We start from the raw sequence: 23,014 nt of genomic DNA, 5'->3' as shown, positions 1-23,014 counted from the left end.
CAAGGTTTTCTGTTTTTATATTCTGTGTTTAGTAATGTGTCGAAGACATCACCTACACCAACCTACCTTTTTCTTTTTTCAATCCCAAAAGCTATTTATTGTACTTTTCTTGTAGTTTTACTTTGGTGTTGTCTCATAAAGGTGTTTACATGCATTCAAAGTAGTCCGTGTTGCTATTTTGAACAATTCCGCCATCAAATGTTAAAAAAATACAAACAATAAAGAGTACAGACTGACGTCAATGCCATATTTTAACAAGTATTTAAAGTTTTTAACCAATCCTTTTAGTCATTGAGTCTTTATATGAATTTTAAAGTATTGTCACTCACACACACACGCACACAATCTGATTTTTGACCTAATTTGTCCCTCTGTTCTTTTTTGCATCTGTCCAGTGGGAGACAAAGTGCCCGCAGACATCCGTATCTGTTCCATCAAGTCCACCACGCTGAGAGTGGACCAGTCCATCCTCACGGGTAACAAACAGCTAAATATACATTTATAAACAAACACATCAGTCAGAGCACTTAGTAGGAATGATGTGTACATGTTAGCATGTGTATATATAATATTAATTAGTATCATCATATATTCCTCCATATACATACTGACACTTTCTGTGTCCACCTGTGTGTACAGGCGAGTCTGTCTCCGTCATTAAACACACTGACCCTGTTCCTGACCTTCGAGCTGTCAATCAGGACAAGAAGAACATGCTGTTCTCTGTGAGTGCCACCACACAGCGGCTATGCTGACCTTTCGGCTAGTTATCACTGCAGCCTGTCACTTCTTTGTATTACTTTTGTTAAATGGCGATACAGAAAAATAGAAAAAGCTCTGGCTTATTTACTGACCTTTTCGGAGTTGAAAAAATGAACGAACAAGAAGGAAATCATCCTGTGATTATTGTAACTCTTCTGAAAATAAGTTTTTTGAATGTTTTTTTTTTTTTTCATGTAGGGTACTAACATTGCAGCGGGCAAAGCCGTGGGTGTCGTGGTGGCCACGGGTGTGAACACCGAGATCGGCAAGATCCGTGACGAGATGGCGTCCACGGAGCAAGAGAGGACGCCGCTGCAGCAGAAGCTGGACGAGTTCGGTGAGCAGCTCTCCAAAGTCATCTCGCTCATCTGCATCGCCGTGTGGATCATCAACATCGGCCACTTCAACGACCCGGTGCACGGCGGCTCGTGGATTCGCGGCGCCATCTACTACTTCAAAATTGCTGTGGCTTTGGCCGTGGCTGCAATCCCTGAGGGTCTGCCCGCTGTCATCACCACCTGCCTGGCGCTGGGCACACGCCGCATGGCCAAGAAAAACGCCATCGTGCGCTCACTGCCCTCTGTGGAGACACTGGGGTGCACATCAGTCATCTGCTCTGATAAGACTGGCACCCTGACCACCAACCAGATGTCTGTGTGCAGGGTGAGTGTGTGTGTGAATACTGATTAATGACCATTAAAATCAGATTAACCTTTTTCAAGTTAGCTGTATACATGCTTTTTTTTCTGACTAAGCTTTTAGCCAGTGGCTAAAAGTAGACTATTTAGGTACGTTAGTGTAGCTACTGAACAAAAAAGACCAAATACAACAAATAATGACCTTAGTCTTAGGATGTGATTAAGGAATAAAACACTTGCTGTTAAAGGAAAATAATCAGACAATAATCAGACACCAGGTGGTGTGATGCGACCCAAAGTGAAGTGAAGCTTCAAAGTGGATATATTCTGTCTTATACCACAGCAATTTGCCAGCGATTACAATTTTTTTTTTATTAATTACAGAATGGCACATCATACTTTTTATCCATTTATAGATACATTTAATGTTATGGAATGTCCGCAAAACAATTTAGTTCATATAAACACATATAAACAGTCATTCCCTCAGCAGCCTCTCCTTTTTTTTCTCTCTCTTGAATTTAATAAGACAATAAAAAAGACGTCATGTTACAGCTTGTCATGTTACCAAGATCCCTCAGTTCTAAATATTTTAACTTAAGGTCACAGCTTTACCACTGTTACAAAGCACACTGGAGGTTCCTTCCACAAATGCTAAATAAACATCTCCGTACAGAAAACTTCACTATATCAGCAATTACACACGTTTTTAAAATCTGTTTACATGGAACGCCAGCCATTCAAGGCCCTGTGTAAGCTGTTGCTATAGAAATGATCTAATGACATATTAAAATGAGCACATTAATATAAACCTGTGATTCGAATTACAGCTGGTGCTAGTGTCAGAGCTGCTGTTATGGAAAATTAATCAGCACTTTCTGACCAGTCAGAATCAAAACTTATATCAAGACACGTATAAGGTCAAGGAGCTCTTTTTATAACAAGTTTAAGATCTTTCTGTAACTCTCTGACATGCTGTAGTTCGTAACTGAGCCATCTGAATCCTATCTGCTGTTCTTCTTCTACCACGAGCAGCCAGAGATCTGCGCTCTCTGTGAGTGTACATCCTGCAGCTCTGTTTGGTGTTCTCCCACTCTCTGGCCCGGGAGCTCTGCTCCGCTTCCTGTGGAGATGGAGGTTGGCAGAAACACAAGTCTCAGATCAGTAGAAGGAATGTAGAGTCTAAAGAACACTTGGAATAAGAGCTACGACTCTGAGAACAGTTAGACAAACAGCAGTCGCAGGAAAAGCTGCAGATCTCGACTCAGTTTGCAGAACGGCTGTAGTATCTGATGGGCTGTAGGAATGGGTTTATTCCAAATCAGGAAGACTGTTTAACATGTCCAATTATGTATTTGTATATAAAAAGGGCTGTGATTACTGTAGTTCAACCAGAACGTCTCTGAATGGCTCAGATTCACTATTCGTACTGCACTGTATTGTGGTGATTTCCTCTCCATCACTGCAGTCTACCATATAAGCCAAAGATTTAAAAAGTAAGCTATTAAACTAGTTTTCCGAACCTGTGTAGTGCCAATCAGCATGGGACTATTTCCCAGAAAAATTACAAAAATGAACCTCTTAGTTATAAGACATGTGCAGAGCGTGCCCTAATTAAACACACAATGATTCTGAAAACTCTGCAGCAGTGTGTGAAAGATGGCAGCTGGGGTTTTGAGAGCTGGAAAAGACATCCTGCGTAAAGCAGTGTGAATGTGATGAAAACACAAGACATCCCTTCCTAGAATGAGAAAGATTAAGGAAGAATAGATTGGAATACGTTTTATAGCACAATACAGATTAATGAAAAGCGGCTTTATAAACATCAGTGGTTTAATTCTAAGGAGGTTAATACAGAAAGGTGTTAATAGAGAAATTCAGTATTCACACCTCAGACGTAACTACAGATAGTTGCGTGTGAGATGTGTGAGGGGTGGAGTTAGTCCGAAAAGCAACTGTGTCAGTTCTGAGCTTGGCCTCAGGTCAGTTCTTCTTCTGTGGTATCAGCTTGAGCGAGGAGCCACTTGCTGCCACTGTCTGACACAGTATTTTGCTCTGAAACACATTATTATCACTGAAATATGCTCGAAAATGATGGGATGCCATCTAAAACCGGACAGCTGAAGATTGGAAAAACATGATCCATTTACCCAAACATGACTTCAACTGTCCAGTTTCGATGCCCACTGTAGCCTCAGATTCCTGTTCCTGGCTGGCAGGAGTGGAACCCGACGTGGCCTTCTGCTGTTCTAGCGCATCCACTTCAAGGTTCATGCTGTGCCTTCTGAGATGCTTTTCTGCTCACCACTTTTATAAAGAGTGGTTATTTGATTACGGTAGCCTTCCTGTCATCTCCTGTCAAGTCTGGCCATTTTCTCCTGACCTCTCTCATCAACAAGGCGTTTCCAGCCACAGAACTTTGCTCACTGGATGTTTTTTGTTGTTCACACCATTCTGTATAAACTCTAGAGACTGTTGTGCAAGAACATTCCAGGGGATCGGCAGTTTCTGAAATATGACTCAAACTAGTCCATCTAACACCAACAACCACGCCATGGTCAAAGAGGGTGAAAGTCCAAATCTTCCATCCTGTAGCTTTAACAAGACTTTGTTTTCTAGATGTTCGTCTTGGACAAAGTAGAGGGTGAGAGCTGCTCTCTGACTGAGTTCACCATCTCTGGATCAACCTATGCACCTGAAGGAGAAGTGTGAGTGTCTCATTACCTCACAACTCCATTCAACTTTTCTTTAAAAAAATTCTTTTTCCTGCTTGTGAGCTGTTTGATAAAGCTCATGATGTCGTGTCTTGTTGCAGATATCTGGATAACCGACCAGTGAAGTGCTCTGGCTATGATGCTCTAGTGGAGATGGCCACTATCTGTGCTCTGTGTAACGACTCCTCGCTGGACTTCAACGAGGTAACACCACACACAAACACAAACACACACACACGGACCTGCAACACACACTCATATTTACAGTTCAGAGGAAAATGCAGCATCCATGACTTTGTGTTCAGTGTGCGGTTTGTAATATTTAAAAAGGTTTAATAAAAATATTTTCACATATATTTGAAATTTTGAGATGCAGTCATTGATTTTATGATTAGTTTATTCAGTTAAGACTTCTGTTTACATATTTCTGGCCAAGAAACTAGCTCCACCAGCATCTGGAACACACCTCCTCAGCTCTGATCTTTAGAAGCATATACATGGGAATATGGGAAAAGTCAGTCAGTATGTCAGTATTTTCATTTCAGTTGCAGATCACCTCTGAGGCAGCAGAGGGAAAAATTACAAATCGCTCCTTTAATTTGACAGTCATTTTTAAATTGTGTAAGTGACTGAACAGAGATTTTGACTTGTTTATAAAGCTAAAATATCGGGGTGTGTCTGTAGTCTAAAGGTGTGTATGAGAAGGTGGGAGAGGCCACAGAGACTGCTCTGACCTGCCTGGTGGAGAAGATGAACGTGTTTGATACAGATGTCAGGAGCCTGTCCAGGATCGAGAGAGCCAATGCCTGCAACTCCGTAAATATCCCCAGTTAAATTCAAATAAATGATAAACACCACAATATTGAACAGATTTAATATGTGTAAAGCTCAGTGACATAAGATGTGTGTGTATGTGTCTCAGGTGATCAAGCAGCTAATGAAGAAGGAGTTCACGCTGGAGTTTTCTCGGGACAGAAAGTCAATGTCTGTGTACTGCTCCCCCAGCAAGGGCAAGTCCACCACCAGCAAGATGTTCATTAAGGTAACTAGATATAAATCATGCCAGATGTGAAAAACAGCCTGCAGAATAGAGGATTAATGTCTATGAAATTGAGTTTTTAGAGCAGTAGTTAGACCATAGCGTTTATTTCTTAACCCGCCTCAACCATCAGGAGTTAAACAGGACATTACTGCTAAATCCCTGTTTGCAGGGAGCCCCAGAGGGAGTGATTGACAGGTGCACGTATGTACGTGTGGGAGCCACTCGTGTGCCCATGACTCAGGGCATTAAGGATAAGATCATGACTGTGATCCGGGAGTACGGCACTGGACGGGACACGCTGCGCTGCCTGGCACTGGCCACCCGGGACAGCCCGCTCAGGAAAGACGAGATGGTTCTGTCTGACACGGCACGCTTCGCTGAGTACGAGGTACTGCTTAGCACCCTCATATCGGCCTCTCTAGAGTTAAACCTTTACACTGTTCTTGCTGTATACTATTTGCTAACCTACTTTATTAGGCTAACAGAAAGTGTATTTAAAGGTGCAGCTTGTAATGATTAAATAGTGTACAGTGTTTCTAGACCTATAATATTCATAGAATTTCAAAAAATGCCTTCAAAAACTTTTTTGCAATATTGCCATGCAATGAGTTGAGATAGTTTCTTCATTTCAGCCTTTAGTTTACATTTTTCCAGCCCAGAAATAAGCTCTACCCCTTTCTTTTTTTTTGTTTACAGGAAGTCTTCAATACTGTTGCATTATAATATGGACATTCCAACATAGCTTTAGTTGTTTGCTAGCGACCTGAGAAAAGGTCCTGAGTTGCTCTCCTGTTCTGTTGTGTGCAGTCTGACCTGACGTTTGTGGGCTGTGTGGGCATGCTGGATCCTCCCAGGACTGAGGTGGCTGCCTCCATCAAGCTGTGTCGTCAGGCCGGTATCCGGGTCATCATGATCACAGGTGATAACAAAGGCACGGCTGTGGCCATCTGCAGGCGCATCGGCATCTTCTCTGAGGATGATGACGTAAACAACATGGCCTTCACAGGCCGCGAGTTTGATGATCTTTCCCCCCAATTGCAGCGCGAGGCTGTCGTGGCTGCTCGCTGCTTCGCTCGTGTCGAGCCCTCTCACAAGTCTAAGATTGTGGAGTTCCTCCAAGGCTTTGATGAGATCACTGCAATGGTAAAGGCGGCAAAACCAAACCTGTCCCATTATGTAGATGTAGAATATTCTAGAGCTGGATGTTACTGGTTTGATAGATTCAGCTGTAAAGTTAGAAGTAGTGTGGAGTCAATAATCCATTCCTAGGCATTATAATAACTTTGTTGACATTTATTTGTAATCTCAATTACTATGATTCTTGCAATTAATGTACATTAGCGTAATTACAGATAAATACTATTTTAAATGAATTATTAGATTTCAGCTACTGTACAAACTAAAACTTGTCATTATCGATGGCTGTCATGATCACTTCCTCCACAGACGGGAGATGGAGTGAACGATGCCCCTGCCCTGAAGAAGGCAGAGATTGGCATCGCCATGGGCTCTGGCACTGCCGTGGCCAAGACAGCCTCGGAAATGGTCCTCGCTGACGACAACTTCGCCACCATCGTAGCCGCTGTTGAAGAAGGTCGAGCTATCTACAACAACATGAAGCAGTTCATCCGCTACCTCATCTCCTCCAACGTGGGGGAGGTCGTCTGGTCAGTCACTTTATCACTTCAGATTTTTTCTTTTTGTTATTTAGAAATCTGTATGTGATGTAAAGTACTAGTCACGCTGGACTTTTTGCTTGCTGGTTTCTTCTCTGGGGTGTGGGAAAAAAGGCGATAATAGCCAGTCGTGGTGTGACATGTAGTGATAAGTGTTAATTAAGAAAATAGAAAAGCAAAAATCTACTTCTATTTTTATAGAAAGGCCACCATCTTGTATTCTACTGCTTTATGTTTCCAAGATTCTCAAATTTATTGGTTGACCTGATGAACTTGAGGCAAAATGAACCTCTACTGGAAGTCCCACATTTTTTCCCATGCATGTTTTATTTATTTGTGTTTGTGACTGCCGATTACTGCATTATAAAGATCCCGAAACTGTGCGCTGTTTCAGTTAGTCCTGTGTTCTTTTCCTGTGCCCTAGGTACATTGCAGAATAAAAGACGCCTGAGATATAACGCTTGGATCTCGGGGTTTCTGCGTGCTGTGTGTAATGGTGTTTTTTCCTTCTCTGCAGTATCTTTCTGACTGCAGCGCTGGGCTTCCCTGAGGCTCTGATCCCAGTGCAGCTGCTGTGGGTAAACCTGGTGACAGACGGCTTGCCTGCCACTGCGCTTGGCTTCAATCCCCCTGACCTGGACATTATGAACAAACCTCCCCGTGTTGCCAAGGAGCCCCTGATTTCCGGCTGGCTCTTCTTCAGATACCTCGCCATTGGCTGTGAGTTCATGTGCTCCTTAACTGAGGCCTTAAAACTTGTGTGGAAGCTGCTGATAGACTATATCACGGCAAATCCAACCAGACTGGGTTCTTCCTGTCAGTCAGAAGATGCTTTTATTTCACTGTTCTGCCCTGACCAGGACTGATAAATATGTCTTTGATTTTCAGACACTCTGATTGGCTGTAGTATAACCTAGCAGAGCTGAAAGAATAAAAACATGTCTATGCCACGAGCTAAGATGGTGGAACAAAACTGATAAACAAAAAACAAAAACAAAACAATAGTGGACAATGCACTTGTTGTTTGGTCTTATGATGGTATGTCTGCTTCCTGTTTGCTATGTTCAGACATATTCATGTAAACATTCCCAGTTCTGCATTCATCTGCAGACTTGCCAACCTTTACGCAACTCTGTATTTTAACTCAGCAGTACGCAAGTACAACGTATCACTCAATAGTACTCTTCTTTTCCCCCAGTAAAAACGGCAGATGAGCCAATCGACAAAGGAATCTGGTATGGTTGATAGTTGTGCATGTTTTGAACATAAACAACTGTCAAATTTTAAATGACAACCCCTGGAAGCCCCGCCCCCTTCCCCCAGTTCACATTAGTAATGTTTTGGCCAGTGCTCTCGGCTCAACTCAATTTTTCAACTTGAAAGATGCCCAACTGAAGTGACGGCATCACTTTCAGTCCAGATAAATGAAGAATGTTTTATGAGTTCATTACTGTGTAATAAAATCAATCAGTGTATGTTTGACTTTGATAATATTAGACAAGTATACATATAGTTAACATCAGGTACCTCTATTTACTAGGGACGCAATGACATTTAGGCCACTGAATATTTTTCTTTCAAAATTTTTGCTCTTTTTTTCTCTTTCACTCAAAAATCTGCAGAAAGACAAAAAAGATGAAGATTTTAACAGAAAATAGATTAAACAGGCCTACAACTACAAAATTTAGAAATAATTTTAATGGTAGCATAATGATAATTAAGCAGTGATTAAAAACGCTCTTTGTTCGCCTTGCTCTCTTGAGCAGCTGTAGTTCAGCAGTGAAAATGTCGGCCATGTGGCCAAGTGTTTTTAGGTTTCTACAAGGAACATAACATAAGACGAGTGATTTGTAAAAGGGCTTTTTTTTAACTGTTTACTGTATTATTCTTCTTTGGGGTTGACAGGTCTGCAATTGTATAGTTTTACATGTTTATATCCCCACTCTAACATATCTGTTTCCTTTGTATTAGAGTCTTGAAACTCTGATCTGAAACTCTAAACCCTGCAGTGTGGAGGTCTCTCAGGAGTGGGATTGAGAAACTGTGATGTAGCGAGCTGTAGGTGGTAATTGCAGTGTGTCTGTGCTGTGTCTCGTAGGCTATGTGGGAGCTGCTACAGTGGGAGCTGCAGCCTGGTGGTTCATTGTGGCTGATGACGGCCCTCAGGTCACCCTCTACCAGCTGGTGAGTGTTCGGTCAGGCTTCAGGCCTGAACGTGGGATGTGGGACTGTTAATAATAACAGTTCATTTGTTCAAGTGTGAATATTTCGACTTGATTTTCTTTTAACTGGCATGTTTCCTGTCTGTGTGTTGTGTTTCTTTTTGTTCCTCTCAGAGCCACTTCCTGCAGTGTGCTCCTGACCATCCTGACTTTCACGATCTGGAGTGTCACGTGTTTGAATCGCCGTACCCCATGACCATGGCGCTGTCTGTACTCGTCACCATCGAGATGTGCAACGCTCTCAACAGGTTCGTCTCACAGAGAAGCACACACACACACACACACACACACATAAGACCCAACCAACAAAATGCAAGTTCAGTTGGACAAAGCTGGTTCCATAGCTGGTGCCTAAGTTTGAACCGTTCTGCAATTTTTCATAAAAGGGACAGTTCTGGGCCGGTAAAAACTGGCTTAGTACCAACAAGAATCTGTGACGTCGAGTGTGGGAGTAATTTATTTTATCAATAATAATTTATTATTATTCTTAATTTATCACTATTACTACAGTGAGCAACTCAGTTTTATAATGATCATGGAAATAAGATATTTACAGGGCAAGTGCTTTAAAAATTGTTTTAAAAAAATAGCAAAAAAGTAAAAAAAAAAAAATAGAAAGCATGAATCAATTATGAAAAGAATAAGAGTTTAACAGGTAACTCACAAATCAGATCTGTATTGCAAATATTAATGCTGAAAAAAAAATGTCCTTAGAGCATCAGCTTACTTAGAATAAAGAGCCAAAGCAATAAAAACCTTTATCTCTTGTTTTCTGACAATAGCATGCAATAAAGAGATAAATGTGATGCTGAAGGATTTGATTTTGAAAGGTAAGAGATATTCCTAAACCCAGAAAAGTAAACCTTGTCAAAATCCTCCCACATGGTTTTTAGAAAACTCCCACAATTGATAACATTATTTTTAAGTTCTGAAAGCAGCAGAAACAACAGTTGCTTCTTAAAGAAAGGTTCAACAGATCCACAGACAAGCACTGTGAAAAAAAAACACTGCACTGAGACGAAGTTTACTGGTGAAGGTGTTTGGGAGATTCATTGGAAATCACTACTTGGTGTAGCTATCAGTGAATCGGTGAAGGGCCCACTGAGAAAACATCGGAAAGATGTCTTTTATTCTTCAGAGTGCTCTATAGTGTACTAGTCTTATTTCTAAGTGATGCAGAACTCTTGAGCTTGTGTATTTTTGTGTTCAGCACAACAGCACAAAGTGAGTCATCATTTTCCTGCCAGTCTCCTTACTGTCAGTCTCTTTTGTTACTACAAAAATAACAACGCTTTATCTTGTTTAATCCCGTAAAAAATCTCCAACTCTCTTTCTATTCGTGTCCAGTCTGTCGGAGAACCAGTCTCTGCTGCGCATGCCTCCGTGGGAGAACGTGTGGCTGCTGGGAGCCATTTGCCTCTCCATGTCCCTGCACTTCCTTATCCTGTACGTCGAGCCGCTGCCGGTAAGAATGATGGAGGACAGAACGAGCAGGAAATTTAGGAGATCCACAGCATGCCTGATTTTAGTCTAGCTGGAGCCGAGAATAGGATTTCAAATTATCTTGTATTAGAAGAGTCATGTACTCTTGGAGATCTGCGTGTTTCCAATTTTAAGTTGAAGGCCATAACAGAACTCTTTTTTGACCCCTGACAAAATGTATTTTAGCATTAATTTGAATGAACTTGATCTTTTAAAGCTTTTAAGCTTTAAAGGATATGTGTTTGACATTACATCTAACACACACACTGGAAATTGCAGGGTCACACAGGGGAGGAAGGAGTTAAACTGATTAACATCCACCTCACACTTACTAGTTACGGTCAGAGGAACCACTATGGCATGAGTCTGATCAATGTAACTCGTTGAAACTCATGCAGTTCAGCAACTCTAGTTTTCTAAACATGACCCAGTTCAGCTTCTGTAGCAGATCCTCTCTTGCGGTTTATCCAATCACGTGCATTTATGTACATTATTTAGCTGAAGGCAGATCATCAGACCAGAGACAAGCTACAGGGCTAGAGATATTAGCTCATAATGGAGAGAGTTTTCTCTAAAAGAATTCACAGATTTTTCATTTTATTTGCATTCTCTTGGTGACCTGGCTTTAAAAAAAAATTTATTCTCCCTACATCAAATTCTAAACAGCTATTCAAAAGTGGTAACATGAAGCACAACTAAGAAAAAAAAAGTAACCACATTGAATTGTCTTTTTTATCGCCATAAACTAGAAATCATATAAATCAGATAAATCATTAATGCATTAAACAGTTATGTTAGCTGCTTAACCAGACCTTTGTAAGCAAAAAATGTTATGTTGAACACTATAAAACATCATTTTTAAGGCATCATGCTTTAACAAAGCCTGTGCTGTGTGAGCGAAGTTTATTGATGGACATGGAGACACTGAGAAATTCTTCCCCTTGTCTTCATTTCAGGTCATCTTCCAGATCACTCCTCTGAACGTGACCCAGTGGCTGATGGTGCTGAAGATCTCCATGCCCGTCATCCTGTTGGACGAGCTGCTCAAGTTCGTGGCGAGGAACTACCTGGAGCCGGGTAAAGATTTAGCCGAGGGGGTGCAGCAAGAGAGCTGGAGTGTGTCTGCATGTGTCCGGGGCATCTCCTGGCCCTTCATAGCTCTCTGTCTCCCCCTGGTGGTGTGGCTGTACAGCACGGACACTAACACGAGCCGCTCGCTGGGGTCCTCCTGACTGACCCATCACTGACTGAGAGCTGCGGTGACGCTAACACACATCCACCACCCATTAACCCAGAACCACGATTAACCCAGTCCAAGAGAATGTTTGCACAAGAATCCGCATACTGTATGTTTGGTGTTTTTATAATTAAGAGTGATGACTTATTATTCATTGTTGTAACTGTTCCATTTTAAAGCACACATGAATTGTTTTTTATATAAATATATAACAGCTATATTATTATGAGATGTTATAAGCAGTCAGTGGATTAATATATTTATTAGCTCATTTTTAAAAGGGGCATGGACCCACTGAACGTCCTCGCAGTGTGTGTATTCATGACTCAGTCCTGTACAGTAAAAAATTCATTATATCCCAGATTATATTGTTTTTTTTTGTTTTTTTAAATCACCCCCTGTCTAATTTATGATATTTTGAAGTACAATTAATGTACCACTTTTTTTTTTTTTTTAAACAAATGGTTACTTTCTGCATTTGGCAGAATTCAGCTACCTCAGTTCCACTGCTGTCCAGTTAACTTTAATTCTGATTTTTATTTATTTGATTTTTTTTCCTCAGAAAACCAGCGTAGCTGAATATCTTTAAAGGGGCAGTTTGTAATTTTTTTAACCCTGAAGATACGAATTGCAATTGCAATGAAAACCCTGATACGCCTTTTCCATTCCTCCACCTTACCACACCCTCTCTGTGCAAACATGTATGCCTCGTGATTTGCCTCTTAAGGAAGAGTAGCTCTGTTCTGGAGCTCATTTCCAGGCCAGAAAAAAAAATAGAAAGAGAAGTCTGAAATGTAGAAAAAAGTGATATCTTTTCCATGACTGTATCAGAATTGTATTTTCGCTCATGGTAGCTTTGAAATATGATTATTATATGTCTAGAAACACTTTTAAATATTATAGACTGCACCTTTAAAGAAAAGGAGGAGCTCTCTCTCCCAGCTCTAAATTACTGTTCAGTTATTTAGGAGGATGAAGAATATCACATTGCCAAGTAGGTTTTTTTTCTGTAATCATGCTTTACTTGGACACAGTTTGGAGTATTTTTATTTTCCGTGACCTGTGTGAGGTTGTGGAAAATGTGCACAATGCTAGGGCTTTACATGTAGGAAGGCAGTGCTCTGTGTATGTGTGTTTATACTGTATGTAAGTGAACATGCATTCGTTTGAAATGAGTACCTACAGCACAAATGTCTCTAGGGATTTAGGGAATTCTGGGAATTGTAGATCCTGCCATTAGAAAAGGTCAGCTAGATGCCTAACTCTCGTGTAGTTTGAGACTATGACTGATCCTATTTTTTTAATATTACCTGTACTTTATAAAGAATTTCTTAACTTTAGGCTCCCCGTTTGAGAGCATGCTTCACTCAGTATCTGATTCTAATAATAGTACTACTTGGCTTTTTCTCCCAAAGCTTTGCCCTGAGAGTGAGAACTGTAACTTTCTGCTCCTGCACCTTCTCACCTCCTCATGACTCTACTCTTACTAATACTGCAGGTTGCATTTGTATTCTTAAAATGCATTTTCTTCAGGTTGCCAGGTCCGCACGTAAAAACTCAGAATGTGACGCACCACAAACTCTGTATTAAAGTCCAAAATTAGGACTAGCATGGAGTAACACCATACGCTTTAAAATAAGCAGTGCTGAAACTGCCGTTTTTTCACTAAGCTCCTTAAACGTCATAAATAAGAAAAACATGCAGCAATGAGCAGACCACTTCACCTTTCTGTTAATTCGCTAATATGATAATTCATAATGGATAATTGCATTTACTGTTTCCTTCAGAAAGTCCTGCTTCCTTCCAAAATGTTGATATGTAAATAATAAAACACTCGTGGGCACGCTGTTATAGGAAAATAATCAATGACAGCTTGGTGTGATGCTGTGCAATACAAACCTGAGTTAGTTACCACTCTGAAGTTGATTATTCTCCAATAACAGCGCGTTACAATGTGCTTTATTCCTCTTATACCACAACAATTTGCCAGTGATTATAAGTTTTTATTTATTAACGAACAATACATTGTGATTTTTATAGTTACATTTAACATTGTGGAACGTCTGCGAAGCAAATCAGTTCATGATATCACATTATATGCCGTTCTCTCACCAGACTCTTTTTTCTCTGATCTAAGCTAATAATAAGAACCACATTCAGCCTGTCACACAACTATTCTATTCTGTTCTATAGAATTTCCCCACAGAGGAAAGCTTAAAGCAACAGCGTAAAGCACTGACACTGAAATCTACTTTCATAAATATTAATAAACATCTCCTTACAAAAAGCTTCACCACAGCAACATTCCCTTTTTCTTAGATTTAAATTATGTGCAGCGTCTGTCATACAAGTCCCCGTGCAAGTCGTTATCATAGAAATGATAACGTGTTAGAACAAGTGCATTAATGCAACCCCGTGATTTGCCTTGAAGCTGCTGTTAGAGAAAATTAATAAAAAATTAATAAAATTAAATTAATACCTTCTGACCAATCAAAATTAAGAATTCAACAATGCTCTGGTATAAAATAATCTGATAAAAGCCCTTCAACCTGCAGGACGAAAAGAAATTAACTCACAGCAGAGTTCCACAGGAAAAGTGCAGACTTGGCAACCCTTGTAGAAAACTTGATTTATACCACATAATGAAAAATGTGTAAGCAACACATTTGATACATCTTTAACTGTAAAGTTCTTCAGTCTTTCACTAATGCTTTTATTACAAAATATTCTTTCTTTTCATCAGTCATTTGATATGATCAGCCTTTTTTAATCTTTCCTTTTCTCGCTCTCTCTTTTTCCCTCCTCAGCACGGATCCTGTAAGCCTGGCCTGGTTCTCAGTAATCCTTGCAGAAGCTGTAAAGGTTTTGGTAGTTTAGCTCGTGTGTTTTGAGCAGAACCACATCGTTCATGACCTGCATGCCAACTGTGCCAAGTGCTAAAAAAACAAAAAAGTTATATTTAAAAAAAAGCTTTGTTAACTGAGTGAAAGGTTCTGTGGTAAAGAGACTAAATTGAGTGAAATGTTAAGGGAAATCAGGGTGCATGCCCCTTTAAGCTACTCGAACATGATGCTGGTAAAACAATAAGCTTTTGTATAGCACAGAAACACTTAATTTAAATGTATGTATTTAAATACCAGCTGGCATTAGTGACAGGCACCTGTTATTTCTTTTCTTTTTTCTTTCTTTTTTTTTGCAAAAGGACTTGTTTTATTTTGTGAGATGTGTATATCAACCAAATAATTGTGACTGTAAGGATTATCGCTTCGCACTGTGATGTGCGTCCTGTTTTAGCGCAGATGAGTTTCAGCATGGAGGAGTGTGATGGGAAAAACAGCCAGCTGATTTTGTTCCAGTGACGACTACAGGCAAGACGCTGCTCAACCAGTGTCTAATATTGTAATTATCACAATGATTTGTGGTTAATAAAATGATAAATGACAGCATGAGTCTTTCTTTGTATTAACAAGCTCAAATATTTTAGATAGATTTGGTACATGTGTAAAACAGTCTAGACAGTTCATTTGCATACGACAGGCTTCTGCACCATCAGTGTTGCAAAAACCAACATTGATATACATATATATTATTCAGCTCACACGCGTGACTGCTGTTATTAGTTTAAAAACAGGGAAATTGACAGTTACTAAGAATCCGTCATGATTTATTTGTTAACATTGAAAAATAGTATTATTCACAGCTCACAATGCCACAATATTGTTATAAACATTAGAATAAAAAATAAGTGACGCCACAAAGAGCACTTCAGGCTACATGAATTTAACTTGATCAATATGCTGACTGGAAACAAACGTTTTCTCCTTTTGGAGGAGTTTGTTCTTCTTTACTTAATGGCGTCGGGAAAGCATGGATGTGAGAAATCACTTGGAAAAGGCTGTTAGGAGATCAGCCATTAAGGAGAAGGCCAACTTGAGAAAAATCAAAATTAGCACAAGGTAAAGGAAAAGTCCACCCTGAAACACAGTAAATGTGTGTATACTGAAATTTCCGTGATGTGTTCAGCAATTCTGGTGCTAGTTTGTTGGTCTGGGCTGTATTATCATTATTCATACGAGAAGTTAGAGGTTGTGAGCCAGTCTGGGCGGCGGATGGAACGGACATTGCTAGCGCAGTTACAAAGCAGTGTAATAAGAAAAAAAAATCGGTGTGTTTCAAAATCAAAGTGTTATCAAACATAAGTGATAACACTAAGGCTTTGCTGTTACCTCCTAACAACAAGCAAGCAATTACACTCATGTTTGAAGTTCATTAGAAAATGGTTTGTGAGAGATCTCGCTGTGACAAAACTGGAAAAGTGACCAGGGCGCTCAAAACACAAGTACGACCATTAGATTCAAAACTGAAGCACTGATGCCGAGCAGATTCGTGTCCAGTCACATGACCTGTGTAAAGGCAAAAGACAAGCCTCGTATAAGGCATTGCTTTTGCAACACAGTGGCAAAGTGGTTAAAGTGTTTCCAAGCATCAGTGCTGTTCTTTATAACTGTGCACCATCACCCGTTACAGTATTGTCCATATTTACGCACAGATTTGTCAGGCTTTCCTGTGCTCTGGCCTGCGCAGACACGGCTCCCAGCCTGCAGGAGGCGCTGCAACACTTTCCGTAGGCCAGGCTCATACAGTATGTCTCAAACTCCACCAGAGTTAAGTGTTGATCCAGGATCAGTTTGTGTTCTTTAAATCCTGCTGAGTGATGATATGAGTCAGAAGGAGGCTGATCCGAGATCAGTGCTGCCGCTCACTGCATGCCGAACCACTGCTCCTGGTCGGCCCACTGCGCTGCCTCGCTGTCGCTGCCCTCGAGGTCGCCCTCCTCACCGCTGCCCTCCATGTCGTCCCCGTCTATCTCCACCGTGGCATCCGTAGGGCTCTCCTCCTTCTCCATCTTCTGCATGCCCTCTAGAGACTTCTGGTCATTTGGATCCAGGCTGTGGGACGGCGAAACACTTTGTTATTGCTCAAATGGCTCGGGAAAGGTGTTATTGGACTGTTTTTATTTTGTGTGGTGAGCAATAAAATCCCAATTCCTGAGCATTTTCCCCATCCCTGAGTTTCCTGCAAGGAAGCTAAACAAGTCTGACCTCTCTCAACAACAAGGCATTTCCATCCTGCTCATTAGATGTTTTTTGTTTTTCGCACTATTCTGTGTAAACACTCGAGACTGCTGTGTGTGAAAGTCTCAGGAGATCAGCAGTTTCTGAAATACTTACACCAACCTGTCTGGCACCAACAACCACGCCACAGTAAAAGTCAAAGATTTTTCCCTGTTCTGATACTTACTTAGTGTGAACATTAACTGATGCTCTTGACCTGTATCTTCCTGACTGTATGCACTGTGCTGCTGCCACATGATTGACTGACTGGATGATTGCATGAATGAACAGGTGAACAGGTGTGAAGCGAAAAAAACGAGTCAAGGCTTTTAAAAATACAGAATTAAAAAAATCTGAGGTGTTAAAGGAACAGCTTGCAAAAGAAGACTAGATTACCTCAGTGCTATGCTGTACTGGTCCATGGCCTCCTGATACTCATTAACAGCGACTAGGAAATCTCCCAGCATTCTGTGCAGCATGCAGTCGCTCTGATTGGCCAGTGTATTTCGCAGAAGTGCTATGCCTTCTTCGTATTTCTGTTCTCGACCTACGTAAGACAACCACACAGAACGTTTAGTGAAAGTAGCAATGACATATAGTACAATATAGAGATTTTCAGTAAGGACTCTTTTTGGAAGGAGTCTCCAGTGTCTGCACTTTGTAACAGTCAAAGATAAAGCTGTTCTTTTAAGTTTTCCACCACAGGAAAGTCTAATAATGTTGTGCTTTGAGGTTTCTCTGCATCAAGTTACATGTTACTGTCCTATTAACTCTAATAAAACTGTAATCATTAGTATTGGTAAAAATCGTTGTGGTATAAGAGGAATAGAAACGCTGGGACATGTTCGTGTTGGGAAATAATCACCTTCAGGATGGTAAGAGTAAATCTGCTTTGCATCAGACCACATCGGACCACCACATCATTAATTATTTTCCTGTAACAGCATGCCCCCTAGCATTTTATGTCTTATATTAATAAAATTACTCTCAGAAGCGTTACACAAATGAACCATGGTTATGATAGGCGTTTCAGGTGAAGAGGTCACGCACTGAGGAGCTCTGCTTTCTTCACCACAGCTTTGATGTAGTCTGGCCGCTGAGCGAGGGCTTTGTCCAGCAGGGTCTTGGCCTTCTCCTGGGTCATGGGGTCCTCCAGACACACTGTGGCCAGAATAGTGAGGGTCTGGGCGTTGGCACCGAGAGTCTTATAGATGTTATTGGCCATGCCCATTGCCTCACGGATGCCATTGGATGCCAGGTAACAGTCAATCAGTCCTAAGAAACCAGGTCAAAAATATAATCAAACCACATCAGATATGGATCCCACAGATGTGCTCTGTTAATTATTATGGTAAACCACTGATCATTCAAAGAATAATCCAGTAATTCTCTATAGTCTTCACTGAGTGCTGCTCCTACCTTCGTAGCAGTCCAGACGGCATGGTGCCAACCTCATGGCCTCCCTAAAGTGAATGATAGCTTCCTGCACTCGGCCCATGTTACGCAGCGCAGCACCCTTCAGAAGCAGAGCCTGCACGCTGTTACTGTTCAGCTGAATGGCTTTGGCCCCCAGGTACAGTGCACGAGAATAGCGCTTACTGTAGAAACTGTGGCACCTGGAGGAGGAAACAGAAAAAAAAGCATGAAAGGAGATCGATTAAAAAGGGCTTTTTTTCGATTGATGCTATTGATGCTATTGATGATTGACTGAACATCAGTCTCGGACAACAGGAGGTCATAATGCTGAGGTTACATGATTGAAAAACATCCAGTGTTAATTCTTCTAACAAACAATGACAGACTAGCTATTGTACAACATGATGCAAGCAGCTCATGATCATAGCTGACAATGTTTTGCATTTGTGAGCTACAACGTATTACACTAAACCAACATGTAAATGCTGCAGGTCCGGGTTACAGAGGTACAAACAAATCCAAAGGAAAAGGAAAATATACTACATATGCAAACACACCAGGAAATACAGAAACACACTCTTCCCTTCGAAATGCATGTAGCAATTAAAACAGGTGGCAGGAGAACAGTTCTTACTCACCCAGATATTACCCAGGGTTCCGCATGCTGATCCGAGATGTTAAACAGTCGACCACCGAGAACTTCCACATCCTCCAAATGTCCTTCTCGAGCCATCAGGTAGCCGTACACATCCATGCCTAACAGGCAGCACAACACATCACAGTGCTTTCATCAGTGTTCATCCATCACAGGGACTGAGCACACTATTTGTTCATCCTCAGAAAGTTTTATACAGAGCCACAACACGTACATTATGAATATACATAAAACTGCCTACCTTTGATTAGATAGGGGTCGAGCATCTGCGCCTGCTCAAACTTCAGGATGGCGTTCTTGGTGTCTCCGGCTCGGAAGTACACGTCTGCGAGGCTCACCAACAGATCCACGTTATCCCTCAGGAGAGACTTTTTCTCCAGAGAGCTGTAGGAAATAAACCAGTATGATAACCATACGTATACCCTGCCTTAAAAATTTTAATAAAATAACACACAGATCATTTGGCAGACAAGCCATTAAACAAAACACCCATTACATGAGACAGAGATGCAACTGTGATGCTTTTTAAGAACCATTAAATAATTAAAGCAATAGATTCCAGTTAGCCCAAATTTTAATAAATTAGCCATGATAATTTAATAAATTACTGATATATTCTATTCTATATTCTAGCCGTTACCTTTTTTTTTTTTTTTTTTTTTTTTTTTTGAGTTAAGTGGAGAAATTGATTTTCTCTTTGAGCCATTCCTTTATAAGCTATATGAAGTCTATATGAGGTGGGCTCCTCACCAGATAGTATTGATGGCTCTGTGATTATCTCCTCCATGGATGAAGGCGTAGGCTTTGATCCAAACAGAAAGCCAGTCCAGATTGGGGATACTCTGAATCACATCCATGGTCATGGAGGCCACCTCAGCTCCTTTCACAGACAGAGACAGCAGCCCTACACATCCCGACACACACAGCTCACCTTACTCCGTGCACATAAGAGCTACAGGCTCCCTGTACTTAACATTAACTCTGCCTGTATATGTAAAAAAAAATTTAGTTACACACCAATAATAGCATCCAGTGCGAGAGGACACTGCCTCAGGACTTCCTTGTAGCTCGTGACTGCTGATCGCTCCTGTCCAGCCTTTCTATACAGATTCGCCAGCATCATGTTGATCTGTTGGGATTGAAGCATCGTACACAATCTCATAGACAATCAAGTGAGTAGACTTCATAGTAAAACATCGAGCATTATCGGGTTTATCAGAGGAAATGCGGAAAAACCTTGGGAGTCCTCTGCCTTGAGGGAATCCCGTCCAAAACCGAGATGGCATCTTTGTCCAGCTTCAAAATGGTGTAGCACTCTGCAATCTTGTACTTCACCTCAATCTCTGAAGGCAAGTTCTGCAAAAAATATTTTTAAAAAATCCATGACTTAACAGATTCTCCTATTAAATGTCATTGTAACTGCCCTAATAATGTCCCCCTTTGACACCAGCCCATCAAACAACCACTAACTACTACTAACCACGAACGTAGTCATGTCCTGTTTGGTGGGTAAGCTGTCAAAACAGATTATTGTGCAATGTCTATCCACACAAACACGCTCACACGTGCACAAAAATACAAGCTTATCCGAGTTATAAAGACTAAAACCTTCAGTTTTCACTAAGTAGAAAGAGTTTTATTGTAGCCAACTAAAAATGCTGTCAATAAATCTAGGAAACACTGGGATAAGGAGCAGTGAGGATGTCACCTGGGTTTGGATTTTTTTAAGTGCTAAAGGACGAGGAAACTCTGAAGCAGCAGTCGGCATGTCACCTGGGTTTGGATTTTTTTTTTTTTAGTGTTAAAGGATGAGGAAACACTGGGATAAGCAGCAGTCAGTATGTCACCTGAGTTTGGATTTTTTTTAGTGTTAAAGGATGAGGAAACACAGGGATAAGCAGCAGTCAGTATGTCACCTGGGTTTGGACTGAAGAAGGGCCTCCTGTGCTGGATGGACGCACTTTAGAGCTTTTACTGAGCACCTTTTTCTGCTGCAGGGCCATGTTGTACTTGCAGGCTGCATTTCTGTACTCTTTATCATGAAATATAGCATCAGCGTGATACACCAACAGCTGATACTTCTGAGCTGGAGAGAAGAGCTCCCTGTGGGACAGTAACACACACAACACACATTATACACACATTCTACATTTCATAACAATATTCTGTCCTGAGCTTTTAACTGGAACTTCAGTCAGCTTAAACTGTATGTCGTTGTGAACTAAAACACCTACTTCCTCTGGAAGTTGGCTGAAAACAAACAGTAAACATTTTATAGCTAGCTAGCAAGTTACGCTAATAACATAACAGCTAACTTAGCTAGCCGGTTAGCTTGCTGTTCTGACATAAACAAGCCGCAGTTATACATGTAGAGTTAAACGCAGAGGTTTACAGGGTGGTTCACGTTATACACAGCAGAAGTGGCAGTGCTACAGGAAGGGCTAGCTGTAACTATCCGCGGGTTAGCAGGAACACTCACGGGTTGTTGGTGCTCATGGTCAGCAGCAGGCTGCTCAGGAGCCGCACGTTAGAGTGAAGGCCCGCGGCCGCCATGTCCCGCACATGATCAATAACATTCATCCTGAAATTAATCACTGATTAAACACGAAAAGATCCTTTTTTTTTTTTTTAAAGATGCAATCGAGAAGCTACAGCGCCAAAGATGCTGCAAAGTGGGAACATAAACGCGAGATTTTCAAAATGGCAGGAAGACGGCTTACGTTTCAAAATAAAAGTCTCTCAAGGACGAAGGACGTGACCAGGCTAACCGGTCATCCACAGGGGGCGTGACCACTCAAAGCTCTAGCTAATAAGGGGCGTGGTTACACTAACCCGCCCACACAATGTGGGCGTGGTCATATTGACTCGTTAGCTCATAAAGGGCGTGGTCATGTTAACCCGCTCGCTCGGAAGGGGCGTGGTCTATGGTGGTATTTTTGTTGCAGAATTTGCAAATATATAATACGAGTCCCACAGAAACAAAATAATATCCACAAATAAACAGTAGGTGATTCACAAATATAAAGTGACACCTACAAATAAATATAAAAGAGATTCACAAATATTTTTGTAAATCACAAACAAATTTGGTGTTTTTGAAATGCACAACCTCATCAGCTCTGTTTATTTGTAGATTTGTGAATCACATGGAATTTGTTAAACTGTCTGCATTTATTCATGGATTTCTGTAGCATTTCTCATGTGAACTGCAGTTCAATCCACAAATGTGTGTTTGTTTGGGGTTTTTGGGGGGTGGCTGGTCTGCTGTAAGCCTTCAGAAACCAAGTCAATGATTATTATTATTGCTCTCAGCTAAAACTGAGGTTTTAATCATTTTGACTTATTTGAAAGTTTGTAATTTTAATTTCTAATTAAAGTTCTAAACTCTAAAAGAAGATACTTCATGAGACCGATTACCCAGTGAGACTGATTTAATGGGACTGATTAATTTATGAGGCTGATTAATTAAATTTACAGTGACACAACTACAGTCCTGGGAAAAAGAAAGTACACCCTCTTTCATTTCTATGTTTTTATTTATCAGGGCCTAAATAACAATTGGGTGGTCCTTACCAACCCCTAGAAACAATGAGAACTTTAGGATTAAGAGAATTATTAGGAACACCTTTACACCTACTCATTCATGCAGTTATCTAATCAGCCGATCGTGTGGAAGCAGTGCAGTGCATAAAATCATGCAGATACGGCCAGCAGCTTCGGGTAATGTTCACATCAACCATCGGAATGAGGAAAAAATGTGATCTCAGTGATTTTGACCGTGGCATGATCGTTGGTGCCAGACGGGCTGGTTTGAGTATTTCTATAACTGCTGATCTTCTGGGATTAGAGACACAAGTCTCTAGAGTTTACTCAGAATGGTGCAATAAAGAAAAAACCAGTGAGTGGCAGTTCTGCAGACGGAAACGCCTTGTTGATGAGAGAGGTCACAGAGAATGGCCAGACTGGGTCGAGCTGACAGAAAGGCTACAGTAACTCAGATAAGCACTCTGTACCACTGTGATGAGCAGAAAAGCACGACACGTCAAACCTAGAGGC

At 41.0% G+C, this 23,014-nt stretch overlaps 2 protein-coding genes across 3 annotated transcripts in view; one reads left to right on the top strand and one right to left on the bottom strand.

The window, feature by feature from the left end:
• Positions 1 to 15,216, top strand: part of atp2a2a (ATPase sarcoplasmic/endoplasmic reticulum Ca2+ transporting 2a) — a 36,207-nt gene extending 20,991 nt beyond the window's left edge. Inside the window, exons 6-21 of one of the 2 annotated variants that reach the window (XM_026928018.3) lie at positions 396 to 476; positions 640 to 725; positions 961 to 1,425; positions 4,020 to 4,108; positions 4,216 to 4,318; positions 4,799 to 4,930; positions 5,037 to 5,156; positions 5,326 to 5,544; positions 5,964 to 6,299; positions 6,603 to 6,823; positions 7,350 to 7,552; positions 8,931 to 9,016; positions 9,169 to 9,302; positions 10,402 to 10,519; positions 11,493 to 11,613; positions 14,581 to 15,216. In XM_026928018.3, coding sequence (XP_026783819.2) covers positions 396 to 476; positions 640 to 725; positions 961 to 1,425; positions 4,020 to 4,108; positions 4,216 to 4,318; positions 4,799 to 4,930; positions 5,037 to 5,156; positions 5,326 to 5,544; positions 5,964 to 6,299; positions 6,603 to 6,823; positions 7,350 to 7,552; positions 8,931 to 9,016; positions 9,169 to 9,302; positions 10,402 to 10,519; positions 11,493 to 11,613; positions 14,581 to 14,594 — 2,528 coding nt within the window. In that variant the 3' untranslated portion in view covers positions 14,595 to 15,216. The other variant, XM_053236134.1, reaches the window with a different exon arrangement.
• A 9-nt stretch (positions 15,217 to 15,225) lies between these two features.
• anapc7 (anaphase promoting complex subunit 7) lies at positions 15,226 to 21,680 on the bottom strand. The gene is made up of 11 exons (XM_053236135.1): positions 21,438 to 21,680; positions 20,875 to 21,061; positions 20,195 to 20,314; positions 19,976 to 20,087; positions 19,709 to 19,862; positions 19,200 to 19,342; positions 18,942 to 19,059; positions 18,307 to 18,503; positions 17,938 to 18,162; positions 17,284 to 17,434; positions 15,226 to 16,722 (listed from the first exon to the last, which is right to left on the bottom strand). Exons 1-11 carry the CDS (start codon positions 21,536 to 21,538, stop codon positions 16,533 to 16,535), a joined length of 1,698 nt encoding a protein of 565 aa, XP_053092110.1. The 5' UTR covers positions 21,539 to 21,680; the 3' UTR covers positions 15,226 to 16,532.
• Positions 21,681 to 23,014: the final 1,334 nt, after the last annotated feature.

The sequence above is a fragment of the Pangasianodon hypophthalmus genome, chromosome 8 (genome assembly GCF_027358585.1).
Source record: "Pangasianodon hypophthalmus isolate fPanHyp1 chromosome 8, fPanHyp1.pri, whole genome shotgun sequence".
In the NCBI taxonomy this organism is placed as follows: domain Eukaryota; kingdom Metazoa; phylum Chordata; class Actinopteri; order Siluriformes; family Pangasiidae; genus Pangasianodon; species Pangasianodon hypophthalmus.
The sequence above is the reverse complement of the archived record's forward strand: the minus strand, read 5'-3'. Positions and strand labels throughout refer to the sequence as shown.